Here is a 19,189-nt window from a genome sequence, read left to right on the forward strand (position 1 = left end):
TGGTCTGTTACTATCCAATTTTTAAGTTCCCAGCCACATGATGTTATGAATTACACCCATGTGATAGCATGGGCTTTTCGGCTACTAGTAGATATATAATACAGCACAGAATTGCATTGTGCTAAACTGAAGTAGTCAAGCACTTGCAGAAGTAACCTACAATGTCCGATGTCAACTAAACTTTCCTGAGTTTAAGTGTAATAGTACCCAGAAATAGTGAAATGCAAACACTGAATTTGACTTCACCAGCCAATCCACACCCATGCGTCTGAGAGCACTGGGCTGGATTCTTGACGTAGTTAGAGATGCAATTTTTGCTTTATAGGATGTTTATGAATGCATCTCCAGTCGTTTTTGTTAAGGGCTAAATTGTAGCCAGCCAATGTAGCTGTGAGGTCACGGGTAGTGAGTAAGGCGTCTTCCACCCTTTTGAATGACCTGAGAAATGCTGCACCCGTGCTACAGATGTGTTGCCTGGAAGCGCAGTGTTTATTAACTTTCAATTCTAGAGACCTTAGGTTCAAAACCTGAATTCCTCACTCACACAAAATGACTTCAATGGAACATTGTACCCACGAGGAAGATGACTGCCTACTCCAGACCTATTCTAATATTTACTTTCTAGAGAGTTTAAATTAATCCCCTGGATAAACTTCAGATTGTTGACTATGGATTCCCCAATGGAAAAATGAGAGGCAACAAAAGACCTAACCTGGAATCGCTTAAGCAGCTGAAGGAGGAGCCTGCAAAGCCATAGCAGAACCTACCTCAGGATAGAGTGGCTCTGAAAGAAGTTCTAATGGATTCAATCTCAAAAAGCATTCGTGGCCTCTCTCAGGATGTATGTGATATAAAAGCCCAGATAACTGACTTGGAAAATGAGCTGAACAAAACTACCATTGAAACCAGGAAAACTAAAAAAGAAACTGCCTCCTATATATTTGTCCCTGATACTCATAGGTTATGTTCTCACTTGTTTAGCTGCATGGCCAGTCTATGGGCCCAGGTTTTTTGTTTTTGCTTTTGATTTGTTTTTTCCAGGTTTTGCAAATAGTAAACATAGAATTTTGTTATTTATAGGGTATTTCCACTTTGTCCACATATTTATACATATTTTGTTTCATTATGTGTTTAGATTATATATAAAAATTAATAAAGTTTCAAAAACATAACAAAATTACTTCGGTGGGAGGTTTGGGCCTGTGGAGGAAAGGGAAAAGGAAACTGATTGCCCCATCACAAAACTATTGAACAAACTTTTCAGGAATCGAGAAGACCCATTTAAATTCAAGTAATGTGTTGCAAGGCAAAGCAAAAGGAAACAGTACGGTACATGCAGCTGCCTAACAATTACAAGCATTGCATCATATCAGCATTAAAAGATTGGTCTTTGACATTCATCTCTGCAGTATGGATCCCAGCTAATAACTTTTCTGAAAAGCATCACATTAAAATGTTTAAAAACAAGGGGTGAAATCCTGGTGAAGTCAATGGTAAAACTCTCCTTAATTTCGGAAGAATCAGGATTTCACCCAACAGTTACAGAAAAGGCCTAATTATACATAATAGCATCACTGAGAAGACTAGGCAGTCAATTTTTTTTAAATTCAGAGCCTGAACCAAAATCTGTCCACTGACTTCAAAAGCTGATCCAAAGCTCACTGAACTTGAAGGAAGGAGCAGTAGGTGAATCAATGTTTTAACTTGCCCCTACAAATGTATTTACATTAACTGATGGGTGTAGTCCCTAAATTATACTGTGCCTTCCCTATTATGTAAATTCTAGAAGGGATAGGCTCCCCGGACACAAATGTCTAATGTATAGCAGATACTATTTCATAAATGGCACTGCATGCACTTTTTTATGCTAGTTTGCAATAATGTTTTCTTATTTTTTGGTTGTGTTTCTAAAGGACAAATCATTTTCTCAGCCACAAGCTTGGGTTACACTAGCACACATCTGTCAAGCTCAAGATCAAAATAGTGTTTCATTCTGTTCATACCAATGAGTTCAATTCTTTTATTGATAAGACATTACCCAGGCTCAATCAGTTTATTAATCAAAAATAGATAAATCAGCACAATACAGAAAGTTAATACGTCACCGGTCTTGCAGCATTTAGTTTGTCCCAAAGTATTAGCTCCCTTTGACTTATATTTATGCCCCACTTGTTTGCAACAGATAGAAAATACTCAAATCCACTGTATTAACAAAGCCTTATATCTCTTTTCTCATCTTGTCTTACACCTATTTGGAAGACATAAAGACATCTGTACCAATCAGATCCAGTTCAAATAACTATCTGTACTTGGGAGATGGTGCTTATTTTCACAAGTCTCAACAGAATGTACATCTCATTTTCTGACAGACTCTACCGATACAAAGAACAGAACTACATGTACAAAAACAGAAACTGCATCAGTTTAACTGCTAGTAGATTGCCACAATAAGCTGAACACCAGTACAGTTCATAGTTCTAAACTTAGCACAAGTATAAAGCATTCCAAACATATATGCTATACCTTTCTTGTTAGTAACTTATTTTAGTTACACAACACAGCTTATCCAATTACCCATATAATGACAGTAATAAAGCAATATATATATTTGGGTTAACATGTCTGTGAGAACTGATTTCAGAGTCCCTAATACAAACCCATTCTTTATTTGGTGTCATCACCACTGTAACATGAGCACTATAGCTTCTCAGACAACAGTTTTATGCTTCACCTTTGATCAAGCCATAGAGCATTGTAGGGCTCTAGTCCCATTCAGTTATCAGTTCTTGACATTTTCCCAAGACAACAGAATTATGCTAAAAGATCTGACTAAACAACACATATGCTATCACAGAGCCCATAATGTTCTGAAGAAGTAAACTTATTTCTTTCAAATATATGACAAGAGTATTGTTCATTTTTTTAATAAACCTGATTCTTTTCTAATTTATAAGCACAATCAAGATGCCATCCCTGGAGGTAAAATGTATTTCCCTGTAAGCAGTATTAAAAATGTGATCTAGGGCAATTATTATGTCATTGAATTAAAATTTGTCAGATTAATGAAGCAATTCTACAGAGGTAACATAGGATAAATCACTGCAAGGTAAGCTAAGCATTCGTCTGTTCTGCCACTTGCAATGCACAACATGAGTTTAATTATGAAACTTGTAACAAATAACTATTTACAGATAGCTATCCTGCACCAGGGAATGGATGTTCAAGCAAAAAAATAGATTTGCTGATATACAGAAAATGCACTACTAAAAACAGGGACATAATTATAAATCAATGCTTCAGCCTCTTCATCCTTACTGGGAAAATGGTGCAGGCTCTTCCGGGCTGTAAGACATTTTAAAAGTACAAATTACTTCATTGTCATCGTCTATGATAGTATCTTGCTTGGTGAAATCAGTTATTCTATATGCAATTATAGCAAACAGTGGTATAATAATTTAGTAACCAATAACGATAACAACATAATTATATTGGTGTTGGAAATTGTGGCGCAACCTTCTCCAAAGGCTACTGGTAATAAAGATACTTTGTTATCATGGAAGATTATGCTCATTTTTAAAAGCAATGACTGCTACTAAAAATTTGATTCTTGCAGCACTGGAGACATATGCAAAACCAGAACTAATACACTGTGATTCTATCCTATCAGAAATCGCAAAGCTGGGGGGTCACATGGTATCCATGATGAAGATGGCTACCTAGTCCCAGACTTCTTCACTCCTTACATATCAATTCATCTCTAATAATTACTTTCTTGGCAAATTGGCAATAAGTTTCTGTCATCAAAGTTGAAATTAATCCCCTGAAAAAACTTTGAACTGTTGACTATGGATTCCAATGAAAAAGCAACAAAAGACCTGAGCCTGAATCACCTAAGCAGCTGAAATTGGAGACCACAAGGCCACAGCAGAACCTAGCGCAGGATTTCATGGCCCCAAAGGAATTCCTCACAACTGGATTCAATGTCAAAAGACATTTGTGGCCTCTCTAAGGATGTGTGCGATATAAAAATCTCAAATGCCTGACTTGGAAAATTAGCTACAAAAGGAAATTAAAGAAGAAACTGCCTCCTTAAATTTAACTAGACAAAGTGGAAAAAAACCAGGATGACTTAGAAAACAGATCTCAAAGAAACAACTTTTGCCTCTTGGGCATTGCTGGGGGTTTAGATGGGAAGAAAGGGCTCATCAATGCCTGGTACTAGAAGTCAGGAGTCTGGCAAGCCCAGACCCATCATCTTCAAACTATTGAAGTTCAATGATAAAGTAACATTAATGAAAGCTGCTAGAAAACCTGAAACCTTTATGTACAAAGACCTCAAATTTTCTCTTTTCCCTGCCTTCTCAGCTGAGCTTAACAAAAAAAGGGTTGCATTCAATGCACGGGTGCCGACTTTCATTTTTCTTTCTGGGTGGTCCACCCCTAGGCCCTGCCCCCACTCCACTGCTCCCACTAGCACTTCTCCTCTGCCACCAAACAGCTGATCAGTGGGTGGCTAGTGGGTGCTGAGGGCCCATTTTTTCCCCTCATGGGTGCTCCAGCCCCGGAGTACGCACAGATTCAGCATCTGTAATTCAATGCATAAAGCAAATCCTGAGGGGGACCAACCTCAGATACAGCATCAAATACCCATTCACTTTCACTATAGATTTAGAAGGTTCAACAGGATTTTGCATAACCCCCTCTGAAGCTTCACAGACACTTCAAAGACTGAGACCAGATTTGACCAAAAATAGCAGAATGTTTGTTTCATCCTGAAAAGCATATCTCAAGAAGTTTAAAAATTAGTTTTCCTATGCATCCTTGTGTGTGTGTGTGTGCGTGTGTGTGTGTGTCACTTATGTCATTTTCCAGCTCCTAACAAATAACCAGCTAGATTGAACTCTTCTGTTGATCTGAACTGAGCAATAAGAATAACTGAATAATGCTGTAGTGCATAGACTAATTGGTTAACACTAAACTGAGGTTTATAGCACCATCTGCTGACTGAAGTATTATCTGCACTAATCACCACAACCTGCACCACTAGACAGAATCTCTTCACTAGCTCTGTAAAAGCAGCAAAGAGTCCTGTGGCACCTTATAGACTAACAGACGTATTGGAGCATGAGCTTTCGTGGGTGAATATCCACTTCATCGGATCCATGTACACTAGCTCTGCCGCTCATGGATTGTGTTACGGTGACCACAAATCCTTTGGAATAGGCAACACTCCTGATATGTAAAATACACTATAACCTTAAAAAGCACTTGTTATTCAATTATTTTTCATTTTTAGATTTCATACTAATTTATATTTGATTTACCAGATCAATTGTAACTGTAGATGTGATGAGTCTGTATATATGTATGTGCATATAGTGGTGCCTCAGAGTTATGAACACGTCGGGAATGGAGGTTGTTTATAACTCTGAAATGTTCGTAACTCTGAACAAAACGCTATTGTTGTTCTTTAAAAAGTTTACATCATTGATTTAATATAACTTTTAAACTTTATTATGCAGAAGAAAAATGCTGCTATTCCTTTATATTTTTAGTAGTTTATGTTTAACACAGTACTGTACTGTATTTGTTTTATTTTGTTGTTGTTTAGGTCTCTGTTGCTGTCAGATAGTGCACTTTCATTTCCAAATGAAGTGTGTGGTTGACTGCTCAGTTCGTAAATCTGGTGTTCGCAACTCTGAGATTCTAATGTACATAGTAGAGAGGCTGAGGGAACTGGGCTTGTTTAGTCTGCAGAAAAGAAGAGTGAGGTGGGATTTGATAGCTGCTTTCAACTACCTGAAAGGGGGTTCCAAAAGACGATGGAGCTCGGCTGAGAACAGTGGTGGCAGATGATAGAACAAGGAGCTGTGGTCTCAAGTTGCAGTGTGGGAGGTCTATGCTGGATATTAGGAAACACTATTTCACTAGGAGGGTGGTGAAGCACTGGAATGGGTTGCCTAGGGAGGTGGTGGAATCTCCTTTCTTAGAGGTTTTTAAGGCTCGGCTTGACAAAGCCCTGGCTGGGATGATTTAGTTGGTGTTGGTCCTGCTTTGAGCAGGTGGTTGGATTAGATGACCTCCTGAGGTCTCTTCCAATCCTAATCTTCTCTAATTCTATACATATAAATAAAATCTGTAGGTAGGAATATATTATACATATTCTAGAATGCCCAATAGTATATACAGGGTTATATTTGACTTAAAATATATTTGTATTTAGAAATGTTTAGACTATTAGATAAACATCTAAAAATGTTTAGATATTAGATAGGTAGGGGAGAAGAGGATGGAACTGAAGCCATTAGAGGTCTGAAGGTGCTCACACTGGCTTGTTTTAAGTCTGGGAGGTTGGTTTGTTTGTTTGGGGTTCATTTTCCCCCAGGTTTTACAATTTTTGTTGCTATATGGTATTTCCATCTTGTGCATGTTTTTATATATGTTGTGTTTATATTTTATATAAAAACAATACAAATATAGGTGGGGGGGGTTTGAGCAAAGTTGGGAAAGATTGTATTTGCAAGGAAAACAAAATCCTTCTGAGAGAGACAAGGTCGGTGAGATTAATATCTTTTATTGGACCTACTTCTGTTGGTGAAAGGGGCAAACTTTCAAACTACACAGAATGCTTCTTTAGATGTCTAAATATCCACTTGTGACACTCTGAGTATCTTTCCCAAACCAGAAAAAAAGCTCTGTACAGCTCAAAAGCTTGTCTCGCTCCCCAACAGACCTAAATCCAATAAAAGACATTACCTCATCCACTTTGTCTCTCTAATATCCTGGGGCCCACATGGCTGAAACAACACTGCAAACAAAAGTCCTACCAGTTCAATTTTTCACTTCTGGGACCATGCTCAAGTTAAAATTAGCATAACATTGTAAGAAATACCATTGAACAAAAGTACATGATGTTTCAGCAGAATGGATTGGCTGTTAAATGCTCATAGATGCTGTGTCTCCATCAATCATAAGAAGCTATACTGGGACAGACCAATTGTTCATCTAGCCCAGTGTGCTCTCTCCACAGGGACCAGTACCAGATATTTGGAGGGGAAGGGTGTTATAGAAAAGAGCAGTTGGAATGATCCATCCTTGTCTTCTCCCTGGTTTCTGGGAGTGAGAAGTTTAGGGTTACCTCAAGAATAAGCTTGCATCCCTGACCATCTTGGATAATAGCCATTCATGGACCTATCATCCCTGAACGCACCTAGTGCTTTTTTAAACCCAGTTTACTTTTAGCGATCACTGATTCCCATGACAATGAGTTCCGTAGGATAGTTTTGTGCAATGAGAAAAGTACTTTCTCTTATTTGTATTAAATCTGTTCCTTATTAAGTAAATATTTTGTGTTTCTCACTCTACATTTTATTTTTATAGTAGGGAAGAAATAGCCAAGAGGGATTCTGATCTATGCAAACTATGTAAAGAGTGTTCACGAGGCAGTGTTGGCCTATAGCATTGTAGTTAACCTTGTCTGAAGACCCCTTCCTGGGCTGTGGAAGCTTTTTCAGCCAAATGGAGTAAGGGCTGTAGAGAGAGACTGTGAGGATTGAGTTCTGTACACCTTAAGAGACTAACACAGAAGAGTTTGTGATGTGGCTAGGCTGGACTGCCTTGTTGCACTGCAAGAGGAAAATGCACTGGTCTTTCTCTGAGCCTGGGGACAGTTTCTTACTTATTTTTGTCCATCTCTCTGCTGGATCTGCTGTAATTACACCAAATAAAACAAAATTTAGGAAGTTTCTGGAAATAATGAATAGGAGATTTTATCTCATTCTACCTACTTTGCCCAAGGCACAGTGAGACTGGAATGTGAATAAGAGCTTTCAGTTCTCCTAGAGTGCAGCCTTAACAATTCTAAAGTTTCATTGGTTGTTGGTGTCTGCTCAAGAATTTATGTCAAATTAAAAATCGACACTCTCCTTCTGGCAAATTACTCTCTACTGAAAGGAATTTGTCTGCTTCCATCAGAATGCTTGGCTTTTGTTATTTTTACTTAACCATTCTATTTAGTGTCCCTCCTTTTAATAAGCCTTGAAAGCTTGCACAGTATGTGCTCACAGATCAATCAAAAGTCTAGTATTTTGAGACTTGAAAAGGGGACCTTTCCCCACCAGAGAACATTCTACTACTTTATCTTTTTTAAACTGAATTTTCTATATATAAAAATGCGGTGGGGGTGGACAAACAAAACAAACAACAACAACAAAAAACCTTACCTTCATTAACTAAGAAGTCTGCTAAGTAATATGTTACTTTCACAGCTGATGGGGAATGTGGTATGCCTGAGACGTTCTTCCATTCAAAAGGATTTTTTTCTGGATGCCACTGGACCCCATAAAAAGGGTACTTATATGCTGCCAATTTTTAAACAATTTTTCCATCAGTGCACATACTAGGTCTTCACTTAAGTCATTGCATGCACAATTTCATTACAATGAATACATTATTACAGATCTCACTAATAATTAGTGGCTTCTCTAACAGGAATACAAAACCTTAAGCAGCAAGGTGGATCTCTGCTATAAAAATGTATTCCTACCCAAAACTTCATATACAAGGGTTCAGGCCAAGAACGCTATTTATTTAAGTTTTAAAAAATAATTTGGCCAGTTATATAGTATGAGAACTTAAAGTTATAATTAAAATTATGTATATTGTTAAATGAAAAAGGGTTTCATTCTATATAAACAAGTTTCTGCAGGCCATTGTTCCCCCTTTGTAATCTAATTGTTTTAGTTGCAGTATTAAAAAACTGAAAAAAGATTTGCTTCATTAAAAAAAAAAGAGAGAAAGTGCTAGGCGTTGTGTTAACTGCATAGCAGTTACTATGCAGCTCAAGTACTAGTTTATAATGTACATGCACCAAACATTTCGCCTACTGCATAGCTTCTAGTGGAACAATGACCAAATCCTCTCTCTAGCATTCTCTAGTTAATCAAGATATATGCTTCTGGAGTTAAATGTCCAGATGAAGGCACTGGTAATGCAGGAGTCTCTTGGAAGACAGCAACTACCAGCTTTCTCTGTGCTGCAGATACAGATAAACAGAGCAATGTGGAGACGCCGCATCGGTAGACAGCCAGCAGCAGAAGTCCAGAGTAGACACATTGCACTGAGGAGGGGTTTAAGCTACAAAAATGGAAGTGGTATCTTGTCCCTCAGCACTGAAAATATTCTACTGATAACGTATGCTGACGTATCTGCTGTGGAGCAGTAGGGTGAGAGGGGAACACATATACTCATAGATATGCACATCAAAAGTAAAGTGCGAAGACGTAGCTTATCTCTAGAGTCCAGACAGAACACATTCCAATCAATTGAAAGGCAGGCAGTGCTGACACTTTACTGATTATCCTAACATGAAGTTTGTATTATGAACTAGTAACACCACTACCACACTCACTGAGATCTTCCACACTAATAACAACAATCACACTTTACAATGGAAACTGATCGCTACCTTCCATTGTGGATGCAAACTCTATCTTTCCATCTGTGTTAGTTGTCAGAACCTTATAGAAGTTGCGTAGTTTCTCATTCTTTCTGAAATCCTGCAGCAAACAAATGACAGAAAAAATGTGTTATATTTCTAGATTTAGAAGAATAAATTCATTTGGATTCACTAAATCAAATAATCAAATACCTTCATGGAGAGACTCCACTTGTGAAAGTGTGCCGTCAAAGGCTCAGTGGCAAGTTTTTGCAATAAGTCATCTGGAAAATTCTGGAACATCCTGCTGTCTTTTGCAGCTTGTACAAAAAAAGACAAAAGAATAATCTCACTATTGTATTGTCAGTGGAACATCATTAATAGGATGGGATTACATGTGATAAAGTACTGACTGAATTCATTTCAAATTGTTTCGATTCTATTCTTTCATTAGATTTTATTAATCAAGAAAAACCCAAAAATATATTCCCATGTAATACAGCTCCAGCAGACTTCATCCTAGCAATTCTCACCAGACCATATGCTGAAGCCCTCATCTGCTGAGATTCTGATTCTGCCACCTTTGCTCACATGAATTAGAACCCTATTCTACCATTAACTGCAGTGGGACTACCCGCAAGATAAACTATTTGTAGCAGGGCAGTCACCCTGCTTCAGCCCTGAAAGGGTTAAAAGCCAGCCTTTGGAGAGGGCTGGGGCTGAGAGTCAAAAAGAGCAGGGTGATTGGGGAAGCAGCCACAGTTGAGGCCATGCCCCAATCAGGCCACAGATGGCCCTATAAAAGGGCTGTGAAGCAGGGGCTGAGTCAGTCTCTCTCTAACTCTTGATAGAGAAGGACTTGGCTGCTTGGGATACCAAGGTACTTGGGACAGAGCTGTGCTGGGGAAAGGGAAGAGGAGCTGGGGGAGCTCCAGCCTGGTGAAGGCCTAAAGCAGGTACTAGGATTGCAAAGGTGCAGCCCGAGATTAGGAGAGGCAGCAGGTCCAAACCACTCCCTGCCAATGATGAGTGGTTTACAGACTGCAGTCTGCCCCAGTGAGCAGGGGCTGGATGATGACTGGCAGTAGCCACTGAGGCAAGGTGCGAATAGAGGGTTGGGGTTTCCCTGGGAGGGGAGACCCAGAGTGTGGGGACTGTCAGGGGGCAGAACCCCAGGGTAGGAGGCACCAGGGTCTGGGAGGGACATAGGGGAGCAGCAGGTGAGATACTGGCCAGATGGGGCACTCTGAAGCTGGTGAAGAGCTAATTCCCAGGATGACCAGCAGGAGATGCTGCACCAGTGAGTCATTGCATCGCTACAGTATTACTCTATGTAATTAAGAAAGGCAGAATTTGTCTAAATAAGACAAAGCAACAGCATGTAATCCATTAATTATTTGCAATCAGTTGGAGAAATCCTGCTCATTGCTGCAAGACAAAGCCATAGAAAACATCACTCAGAGTCAGATTCTTGTGCTGACTTGCATCTTATTCTGCAGGTAGACCAATTGCTTTCAATGCTATGTGTTATACCACCAAGAAGACCAGTGCTGCCATTTATGATTAGAAGTGAGCCAACCTGCAAAGTTCTAATCCAAATGTCTCCAACACTTGGAGGTGTTTGGATCCAAACACTTTATTCAGCTCATTACAGAGTTGGGGGACTAAATTAAATTTTGGATCTAGGATGAAACTTCCCCAAAGTTCATGGCTGTTCAGAGCCACAATTTTGATTTTGGCTTCTCTGTATATACCTGTAGCCTGCAAATAGTTTGCTCTCAGACCTCTTATTTTATGTTCATAGAATTCTGTTAGTGTTCTTCCTGAAGCTACAATATTAACATAATAAAAACATTAGTCACCTGTTCCAAATCTTCAACCTTAAATGTTGGCTCATAACAAGAAAAAATATTAGAAGGGGAGAGAATTGCTAACGCGATTCCTGTGAAACCAAATGATATTTGTAATGTTCACCTGTGGTAAACGTCAATGGGAGCGAAATATTCCCAGTTTTCGTTCTAACCAGTAAGTTCTTCTCACTGGTGAAGTAGGTAAGCGCTTGATGTCCCAGGCATGTTCCCCAGACAGGAAAATAGTCTATTTTATCATTAGATTTAAAAATAAGAAGCAAAAAAGTCAAGAAACGTGTCGACATAGAGTAATTTAGGTACATGTTAATATGCACTGGACCTTTCTAGGGTATTGGCAGATAATCTTGTGAGTGGCCTGGACATGAGAACCATGAAATGAGGGCATTCCTACCATGAGGCAAGCACAACACTATGCATTAATAAATAGAACATCCTTTTATTTCTATGCAGGATAGGGAGTTCTGCAACATCTAGCCCCTTTATATGCTTGACACTTGAATAACCAGGAATTTTTTGCCCTAGGTTCCTGGAGGAGAAATTCTGACTTTAAACAATGTAAAATAGAAAGTGGCACTGTTACCTTAAAAACAATGAAACTGATATGAAATCTGAGCTAAGGGCAAAACTGGGGGAAGGGAAGAAAGAAAGAAAAGCTAATAAAAAGCAGAATGAAATTAATTTTTGTCTCTTAAAGCAGCACATGGCTCTGAATATTCTCAGAGAGATCAGGACAGTGAGAAGGTGTCATTTTTACACAGTAGTTTTTCTGACTGCATGCAGGTTTTAAAAGCTCTGTCTCCAATACATTAAGGTGCTACCTCCACCTTAATTATATCACTGACATTGTGACCCTAAAAGCTCACATAGATCCTAACTCCTACAGTAAAATGCTGAAATATTGAATATCTATGCAAAGAAGCTCCAACAGTATCACAGTATATTTGGAAGGATTAGATATTAGATACATACTAGTAAAAGTCAATTTCACCATACATACACAAACTCATGAAAAAATATTTCCATCAATGATAACTGAAATTTACAGATAAGCAAAGTAAGGAAAGTGCTGCTTCAGAACTTACTAGAGTTTCATTAAGGGTATTTACTTTTGTATATTTTGACATGTGGTAATGACAATTTGTATTTAAATGGTACAAAGCTTTAAACATGTTGAATTTCAGCATCTACTGTCATTAAATTATAATTTGACCCATCTTATTTTCTCACCCTCCCCATAATTTCCTGCAACTGTGAAAATTTAAATTGATAAAAATCTAAAAAAACCTCTTTAAAATAAACATCAATATTGTCTGTAAAAATATTTAAAAACGTAAAACAAACTATGGGAAACCTATTTATAGTCATCTGCTATGTAAATAGTAGATTTGTAAAGCTTGCTACTCCTTTTACTTACTCTGGTGCATGTGAGGCATGAACGTTGTCAAAAGAGTTTAAGTGAAACCATAATCAAGCTCTTAACATGTACTCCCCTCACAGTCACTGTACCTAAAAATGAGCCTAGACGCTAACCAAATATTTAACATCACTAAAGACTGAATTTTTTTTTCTAATGTAGCTGAGAAAAATATAAGGCAGAACTCCCATTGGCTTCAAATGGGCTAGGATTCACCACTTGCTGGTACATGTAATTTAAAAACACAGTCACACCAAGTAATCTTTTGTTTTGAATTTGGCAAGGCAGAGTGGGAAGAGACATGGACATGAATTTAAAAGAACAGTACAAATTCCTGTCATCTTCATACATGCAAACATGCTCTTGACTGTTACATTTTTATAAGTGCAAAGTGAACTATATCAGTATTTTATAGTGCTAATTAAGTCTCAGAAGATGCAGTTCACAGCACACAAGTATCAGGAGTAAAACAGAGAACAGAATGCCAGAAGAGTTATGTATAAAGAACTGGATATTACTTTCTAAATGTTCAGTTATCTTGATTGCATAGACTAGGGATCAGCAACTTTTGGCATGCAGCCTGTCAGGGTAAGCCCCTGGTGGGCCAGGATGGTTTGTTTACCTGCAGCATCCACAGGTTCGTCCGATCACAGCTCCCACAGTTCACCATTCCAGGCCAATGGGGGCTGCAGGAAGCAGCGGACAGCACATTCCTTGGCCCGCGCAGCTTCCCGCAGCCCCCATTGGCCTGGAACCATGAACCATAGTGGGAGCCACAATCAGCTGAACCTGCAGATGCTGCAGATAAACAAGATGTTCTGGACCACCAGGGGCTTACCCTGACAGGCTGCATGCCAAAGGTTGCTGATCCCCGTCATAGATCTTGCCTAAAAAGATTTTCTCTCAAATCCTGTGTTTCAAGTTGTCATAACAGATGGTTAAGGGTTAATGCCTCTTTTACCTGTAAAGGGTTAAAAAGTTCACCTAGCCTAGCTAACACCTGACCAGAGGAACCAATGAGGGAACAAGATGTTTCAAAAGGAAGGAGGGAAGTTTTTCCTTTGTTTAGTTTCAGTTTCAGCCGGAGTGAAAAAGATCAAGGAACCAGCCTCTTATCAGAGTAGTAAGTTTTAGAAAGGAATAAACAGGTTTAGGTTTATTTCTTTGTAAACTATCTAATGCAAATAGAGGTAGAATAAAAGTGGGTATTTGAATTTTTTTTGTGTAATTAAATTTGTGCCCAGGGGAACATTCTCTGTGTTTTGAATCTGTTGTCTGTGAGAGTAGCTGGTATGCTAATCTCTTCCAGAGGGTTTTCTTTTACCTTTCTTTTCTTTAATTAAAAGTCTTTTTTCTTAATACCTGATTGATTTTTTCTTGTTTTTTAGATCCAAAGGGATTGGATCTGGACCCAGGGACTTGTGGGGGGAATGGAGGGGAGATGGTTAATTTCTCCTTGTTTTAAGATCCAAAGGGTTTGGATCTGTGTTCACCAGGGAATTGATGAAGTCCCTCAAGACTACCCAGGGAGGGGAAAGTTTTAGGGGGACAGGGAGTGCTCCAGACACTGAAATTCTGGATGGTGGCGGTGATACCAGACCTAAGCTAGTAATTAAGCTTAGAAGTGTCCATGCAGGTCCCAACATCTGTACCCTAAAGTTCAGAGTGGGGAAGGAACCTTGACAGAAGTACTGACACCCAAGCAATTTATTGAGTCACTGTGAAATGTTCATTTTCATGATCACTACTGTTTACTGTATGGTTCCGCCACCAGACACTAAGGCCCTTGTATGCTTACTCACATATTTAACTTAACACATCATGCATAGTTTATTGAGGTAAATGGGACTAAAACTACAAAAAGGTAAGCAAGCCTTTGCAGTAGCAGGGTCTATGATAACCAGATGGCAATGCCCAAGAAAAAAATGGCAGAGAGAAAACAAACTGCATAGAAAAGTGACTCGTACCCTCCAATACATGTATACATCAGACCAAACACACATTGTATTGACCCCCAGTATTTCACAGTGGCCTCCTGTGCAGTGAGAAAGAGCTGGAGCACAGACAATCAGACATAACACTATCCAGGGCAAAGCACCTACTATTTTGAAATAATCTCTATAAACCAATACCAGTGAGGAAAATATGACTGTTTCCCAGGCTGCCGTATGCTATATTCTGCACAGCAGGGTATGTAGGAATGCTGATTGCAAGCTAATGTTTTCCCTGATGCTGCATCAGCTTATGCATTGTACTTATTATGCTTTAGGGCTGGTCACAGTTTAAAAAAAAAATTAGACTTTGCTACAGTGGTTTTCATTGAAATTTTGAATTTGGATGAAAAAAATGCATAAAAATTGCTTTTTTGACCAGCTCCGCTATAAAGGTTCACACCAAAAGAGAGATACTGACCTCTCTCAATGTAAAAGATTCGTAAAATGGAGAGATTCACTGCCACCAGGACCTTGGAAGAGCAGACTTTTACTTCAAGATAGACCAAGTGGGACACAACTAACCTTTGAATAAACTGACTCTTAGAAAATGAAAATTAATTATTTATCTGATGGGTCAGAGCATCACTGGCATATTCCAGAAGAAACAGCCTCACGATAAATTATCCATATAAATCTAGATCATTCCATGTAAAGAACTTTTTGCTACCCGGCTGCCTTACTGTGTGATGAATCAAGCTCACTTCTAAGGTTTTGTGTACTGATTTGCAGTTACTGGGGAATCAAATTCAAAGTATATTTGTAAAATGAGTGACTCACATTAACTTACACTCTCCTCTCCCAGTCATACACACTCAGATCTATTGAAATCTATTTGCCCATGTGAAGAATAAGGGAATTGGAGTGGGTGGGTGCCAAAAGAAGTTGTAAATAACAGCACTGTAGGATCTCTTTAGACTCCCTTTAATGCTATATAATGGTATGACTTGAGTAAACTGTATATGTACAGAATTAATGTATTTAACATTTAAATATTCCCTGGTTTTGGATGGTATCATTATTTACTTTTTTTATTGCACCAGTGCCTAGAGGCCCCAGGCAAAAATAAAGGTTTCAGTGTGCTAGGCTCTGTATACACATGTAAACAGGCTGTCCCAACTTCCAGAGCTCAGAGTCTAGGACAATAATGAAATCCAAGAGGTGGAGGAAACAGATAGGAAAAAGGATACTTATTAGGCTATTTCTTTCATCATAGCTCATATCTGCCTTCATTGTGCATAGTAGAAGAGAGAGTAAAATATCTGTATTGCTAGGATAGATTTGTACAGTTAAATATGTTGGGGAAAGTATGTTAACCACAGTTAGCAAATAGTGTAGCCAAGATTTTCAGAAGTGACCCATTATTTTGAGGTCCTGACTTTTTAGGTGCTCAACCTGAAACACTTTAAAGGGCCTGATTTTCAGAATGTGCTGAGCACTCACCCAACTCCCTAAAAATCTTGGCCTGATTTAGTGTTGAGCAGAACATCTGAGCACTTCTAATTCGTAAAAAATACACTGGATACCAAGAACGGTTGTGTAAGTGTTGGCAACAAGGGTGACTATGTTAAATTTTACAAATGTTGTACAAATAAAGAAATTAACAATTGACTTCACTTAAATTATTTAGAGGTGGGCCTCAAACCTTAAAGTTCAGATTCTAATTTTCTGAAGTTTGGAGGTGTTCAGTTCAGACCTGCATCCAAAGCTATTACATGATTTGTTACATACACATACCAACAGTCAGCTGCTTATTAACAGACTCACAGGAATATACTGCACTCCAGTTGGAGACTGTCCAAATATAAGCCTCCCATGATTTTGGTCCCTGAACACTGACAATAACTAGAACAGTTTTTCCTTTAAGTGGTTACCTTTAGTGCCTTCTTGTAAAATATCCTAGCAACCCTAGCATATTGTGAAGTCGAAAGACTAGCACCACCTCCTGGGAAAAGTACCCTGAAAAACAAAGTATTATTACATGTGAATAACTACAGGTCTAGGCATAATATAATGGGTAAACATGAACAAGACTGATAAGAACCCTGAGATCTAAATTCACTTGAGGCAAACACCAAACCATATGATCACAATGTCTATGTGCTACAGTAAATTCTAACACTTCAAAAAAGGCGTGGGGCCTGCTGATAATTAAAGATAATATTTTCAGAGTGAGAAGAACCTGAAGCTAAAGCATATAAGCTTTACAAGATAAAAGGCCACATATTGCATTCTGAGCTGAAGCTTCCATCTATGATCCAATGGATGCAGATACTTTATTTTACAGAGTCAGATTCTCACAGCCCTTACTTAACCGAGGATGGAAGCAAGATGGGGTCTGGCCCACCCGTATTCATTTGTACAGCCCTCCTCAGTTTGCAACTCTGATCACAGATGGGTGGGGATGAAAGGTAAGCAGCAGCTACTTGAGCACTACTCCCCTTTGCAAGTAGGTGGGGGGTGAGGGGATAAGGAGTGGGAATAGACTTGGCTCTGCCCCCTCTATTAGCCAGCCAGATTTGTTGGCCAGATTCACAGCAGAGTCTTCACAAAAAGGAGTGAAAAAAGTTACTCCCTCCCCAGGGAAGCAGGGAAGGAATTGTCACTCTGAGTTACAGTTCATTCTCTGGCTTCCTCCTGGTGCTGGATAGCTATATGCCACCTCTCACTCAAGTGTGTTTGGCATTCTACAGAACATAAAGATGTGATCCCTGTCATAAAGAAGTCTGCAAACTAAAGACCTAGCACTGCCACCTTTACTCATATTGAATCACACCTTAGTCCATGAGTAACCCCAATGAAACTATTCATGGAATAAGGTGGCATGAGTAAGGGGGGCAGAATCAGGACCTCATTGACACTATATCATAAGAGATAAGTTGGGTGGAGCAAGAAACAAGGTAGAAGAAGTTTCAAGGAGGAAGTGGAAGAGGAAGAGGGTGAGACAGGAAAAAGGGTAAAAGAAGCCTGGAGAGGCTTGGAAGAGGAGACATAGAAGGAGTAAGGAGGGGAACAGTGAGTAGGCAAGCTGCAAGGACTGTGAAATAGCTTTGACAAAATGAAGGCCATCACTGAAAGGAGGTACAGACAATATGATGGGCTACTGGCTTCCATTCAGATGCTGCTCCTATCACCCTGCACACAGGCAGAAAGGGGTGCCAGGTGAAGTACTTGTGGCCATGCAGCTATCTGACAGATACACATTGCTAAGGATTAGACACAAATGATTCCCTCTTTTAGCAGGGGTGTGTGCATGTGCAGTACTTAGCACACACCTGCAAGAAAGGGGAAGATTAGACTTGCATTCCCTACTTAGGAAAACAAAGTATCTGAGTCTGGAATCACCAACGGTAAAACCAAGAACTTAACAGTAAAACAACAGTGGCTCTGATAACATGAAGCCTTTCTAAAATATATGTTAATAAACATTTCAACAGGAGACTGATGCACAAAACTTACCCATTAATAGACTGGAAAAGTTTGTCATACTCTTTTTCTGAACGATATAGTCTGAAATCCCAACAAAGATAGTTATAGGATCTATCTGAAACTTCATCACATTTTACCATTAAAATACCAAAGACATTTCATACAGGCCATCTGCAATGAGCATGGAAAGTGTATAAGAAGTATGTATGAAAAGTAAAGAAGAGAGTAATTCTAGGTCATTAAAGGCCAAAATCTGCCACCCTCACTGTTATGAATGGTACTTTACTTTTCAGATAGTCTAAAAGAGGGCACAACTACAAAATGGACTGGCTAAGCAGTGGGACTGCTAAAAAGGATCTGGAGGTTACAGTGGACCACAAAATGAATATGAGTCAACAATGGGATGCAGTGGCAAAAAAGCCCTATACATCCATGGGTGTATTAAGTGGAATATCATATGTAAGACACAGGAGGTAATTGTCCCATTCTACTTGGCACTGTGTTGAGGCCTCAGCAGGATTACTATGTCCACTTAGGAGAGATATGGACAAATTGGAGAGAGTACAAAGGACAATAACAAAAATGATCAAAGGTTTAGAAAAAGATGAACAATCAGGATAGATTAAAAAAAATCTGGGGATGTCTAGTCTTGAGAAGATAAGACTAAGGAGAGACCTACCAACAGTCTTCAAAAATGCTAAAGGCTGTTATAAGGAGGATGGTAATCAATTGCTTTCCATGCCGCTAAAGGTAGGACAAGAACTCATGGGCTTAATCTGAAGTAAGTGAGATTTTGGTTAGATATTAGGGTAAACCTTCTAACTATAAGGATAGTTAAGCTCTGAAATAGGCTTCCATGGGGAAGTTGTGGAATCCCTGTTATTGGAGGATTTAAGAACAGGTTGGATAAACACCTGCCAGTGATGATCTAGGTTTACCCAATCCTGCTTCAGCACAGAGGGCTGAACTAGATGACCTCTTGAGGTTCCTTCCAGCCTTAAATTTCTATGATTCCATGAATGATATCTTACTCTTTAGGGAGTCTCAC

General features: G+C 39.1%; 1 protein-coding gene across 1 annotated transcript in view; it reads right to left on the reverse strand.

The window, feature by feature from the left end:
- Positions 1-2,006: 2,006 nt before the first annotated feature.
- The window catches only part of LOC115646818 (gamma-glutamyl hydrolase-like), a 28,119-nt gene continuing 10,936 nt past the window's right edge, over positions 2,007-19,189 (reverse strand). Inside the window, exons 4-10 of the mRNA XM_030553166.1 lie at positions 18,172-18,222; positions 16,586-16,671; positions 11,411-11,548; positions 9,650-9,756; positions 9,467-9,557; positions 8,223-8,360; positions 2,007-3,342 (exon numbers count right to left, since the gene is read on the reverse strand). Coding sequence (XP_030409026.1) covers positions 3,221-3,342; positions 8,223-8,360; positions 9,467-9,557; positions 9,650-9,756; positions 11,411-11,548; positions 16,586-16,671; positions 18,172-18,222 — 733 coding nt within the window. The 3' untranslated portion in view covers positions 2,007-3,220. The remainder of the gene's footprint in view (positions 3,343-8,222; positions 8,361-9,466; positions 9,558-9,649; positions 9,757-11,410; positions 11,549-16,585; positions 16,672-18,171; positions 18,223-19,189) is intronic.

Source organism: Gopherus evgoodei, chromosome 2, assembly GCF_007399415.2.
Source record: "Gopherus evgoodei ecotype Sinaloan lineage chromosome 2, rGopEvg1_v1.p, whole genome shotgun sequence".
In the NCBI taxonomy this organism is placed as follows: Eukaryota; Metazoa; Chordata; order Testudines; family Testudinidae; genus Gopherus; species Gopherus evgoodei.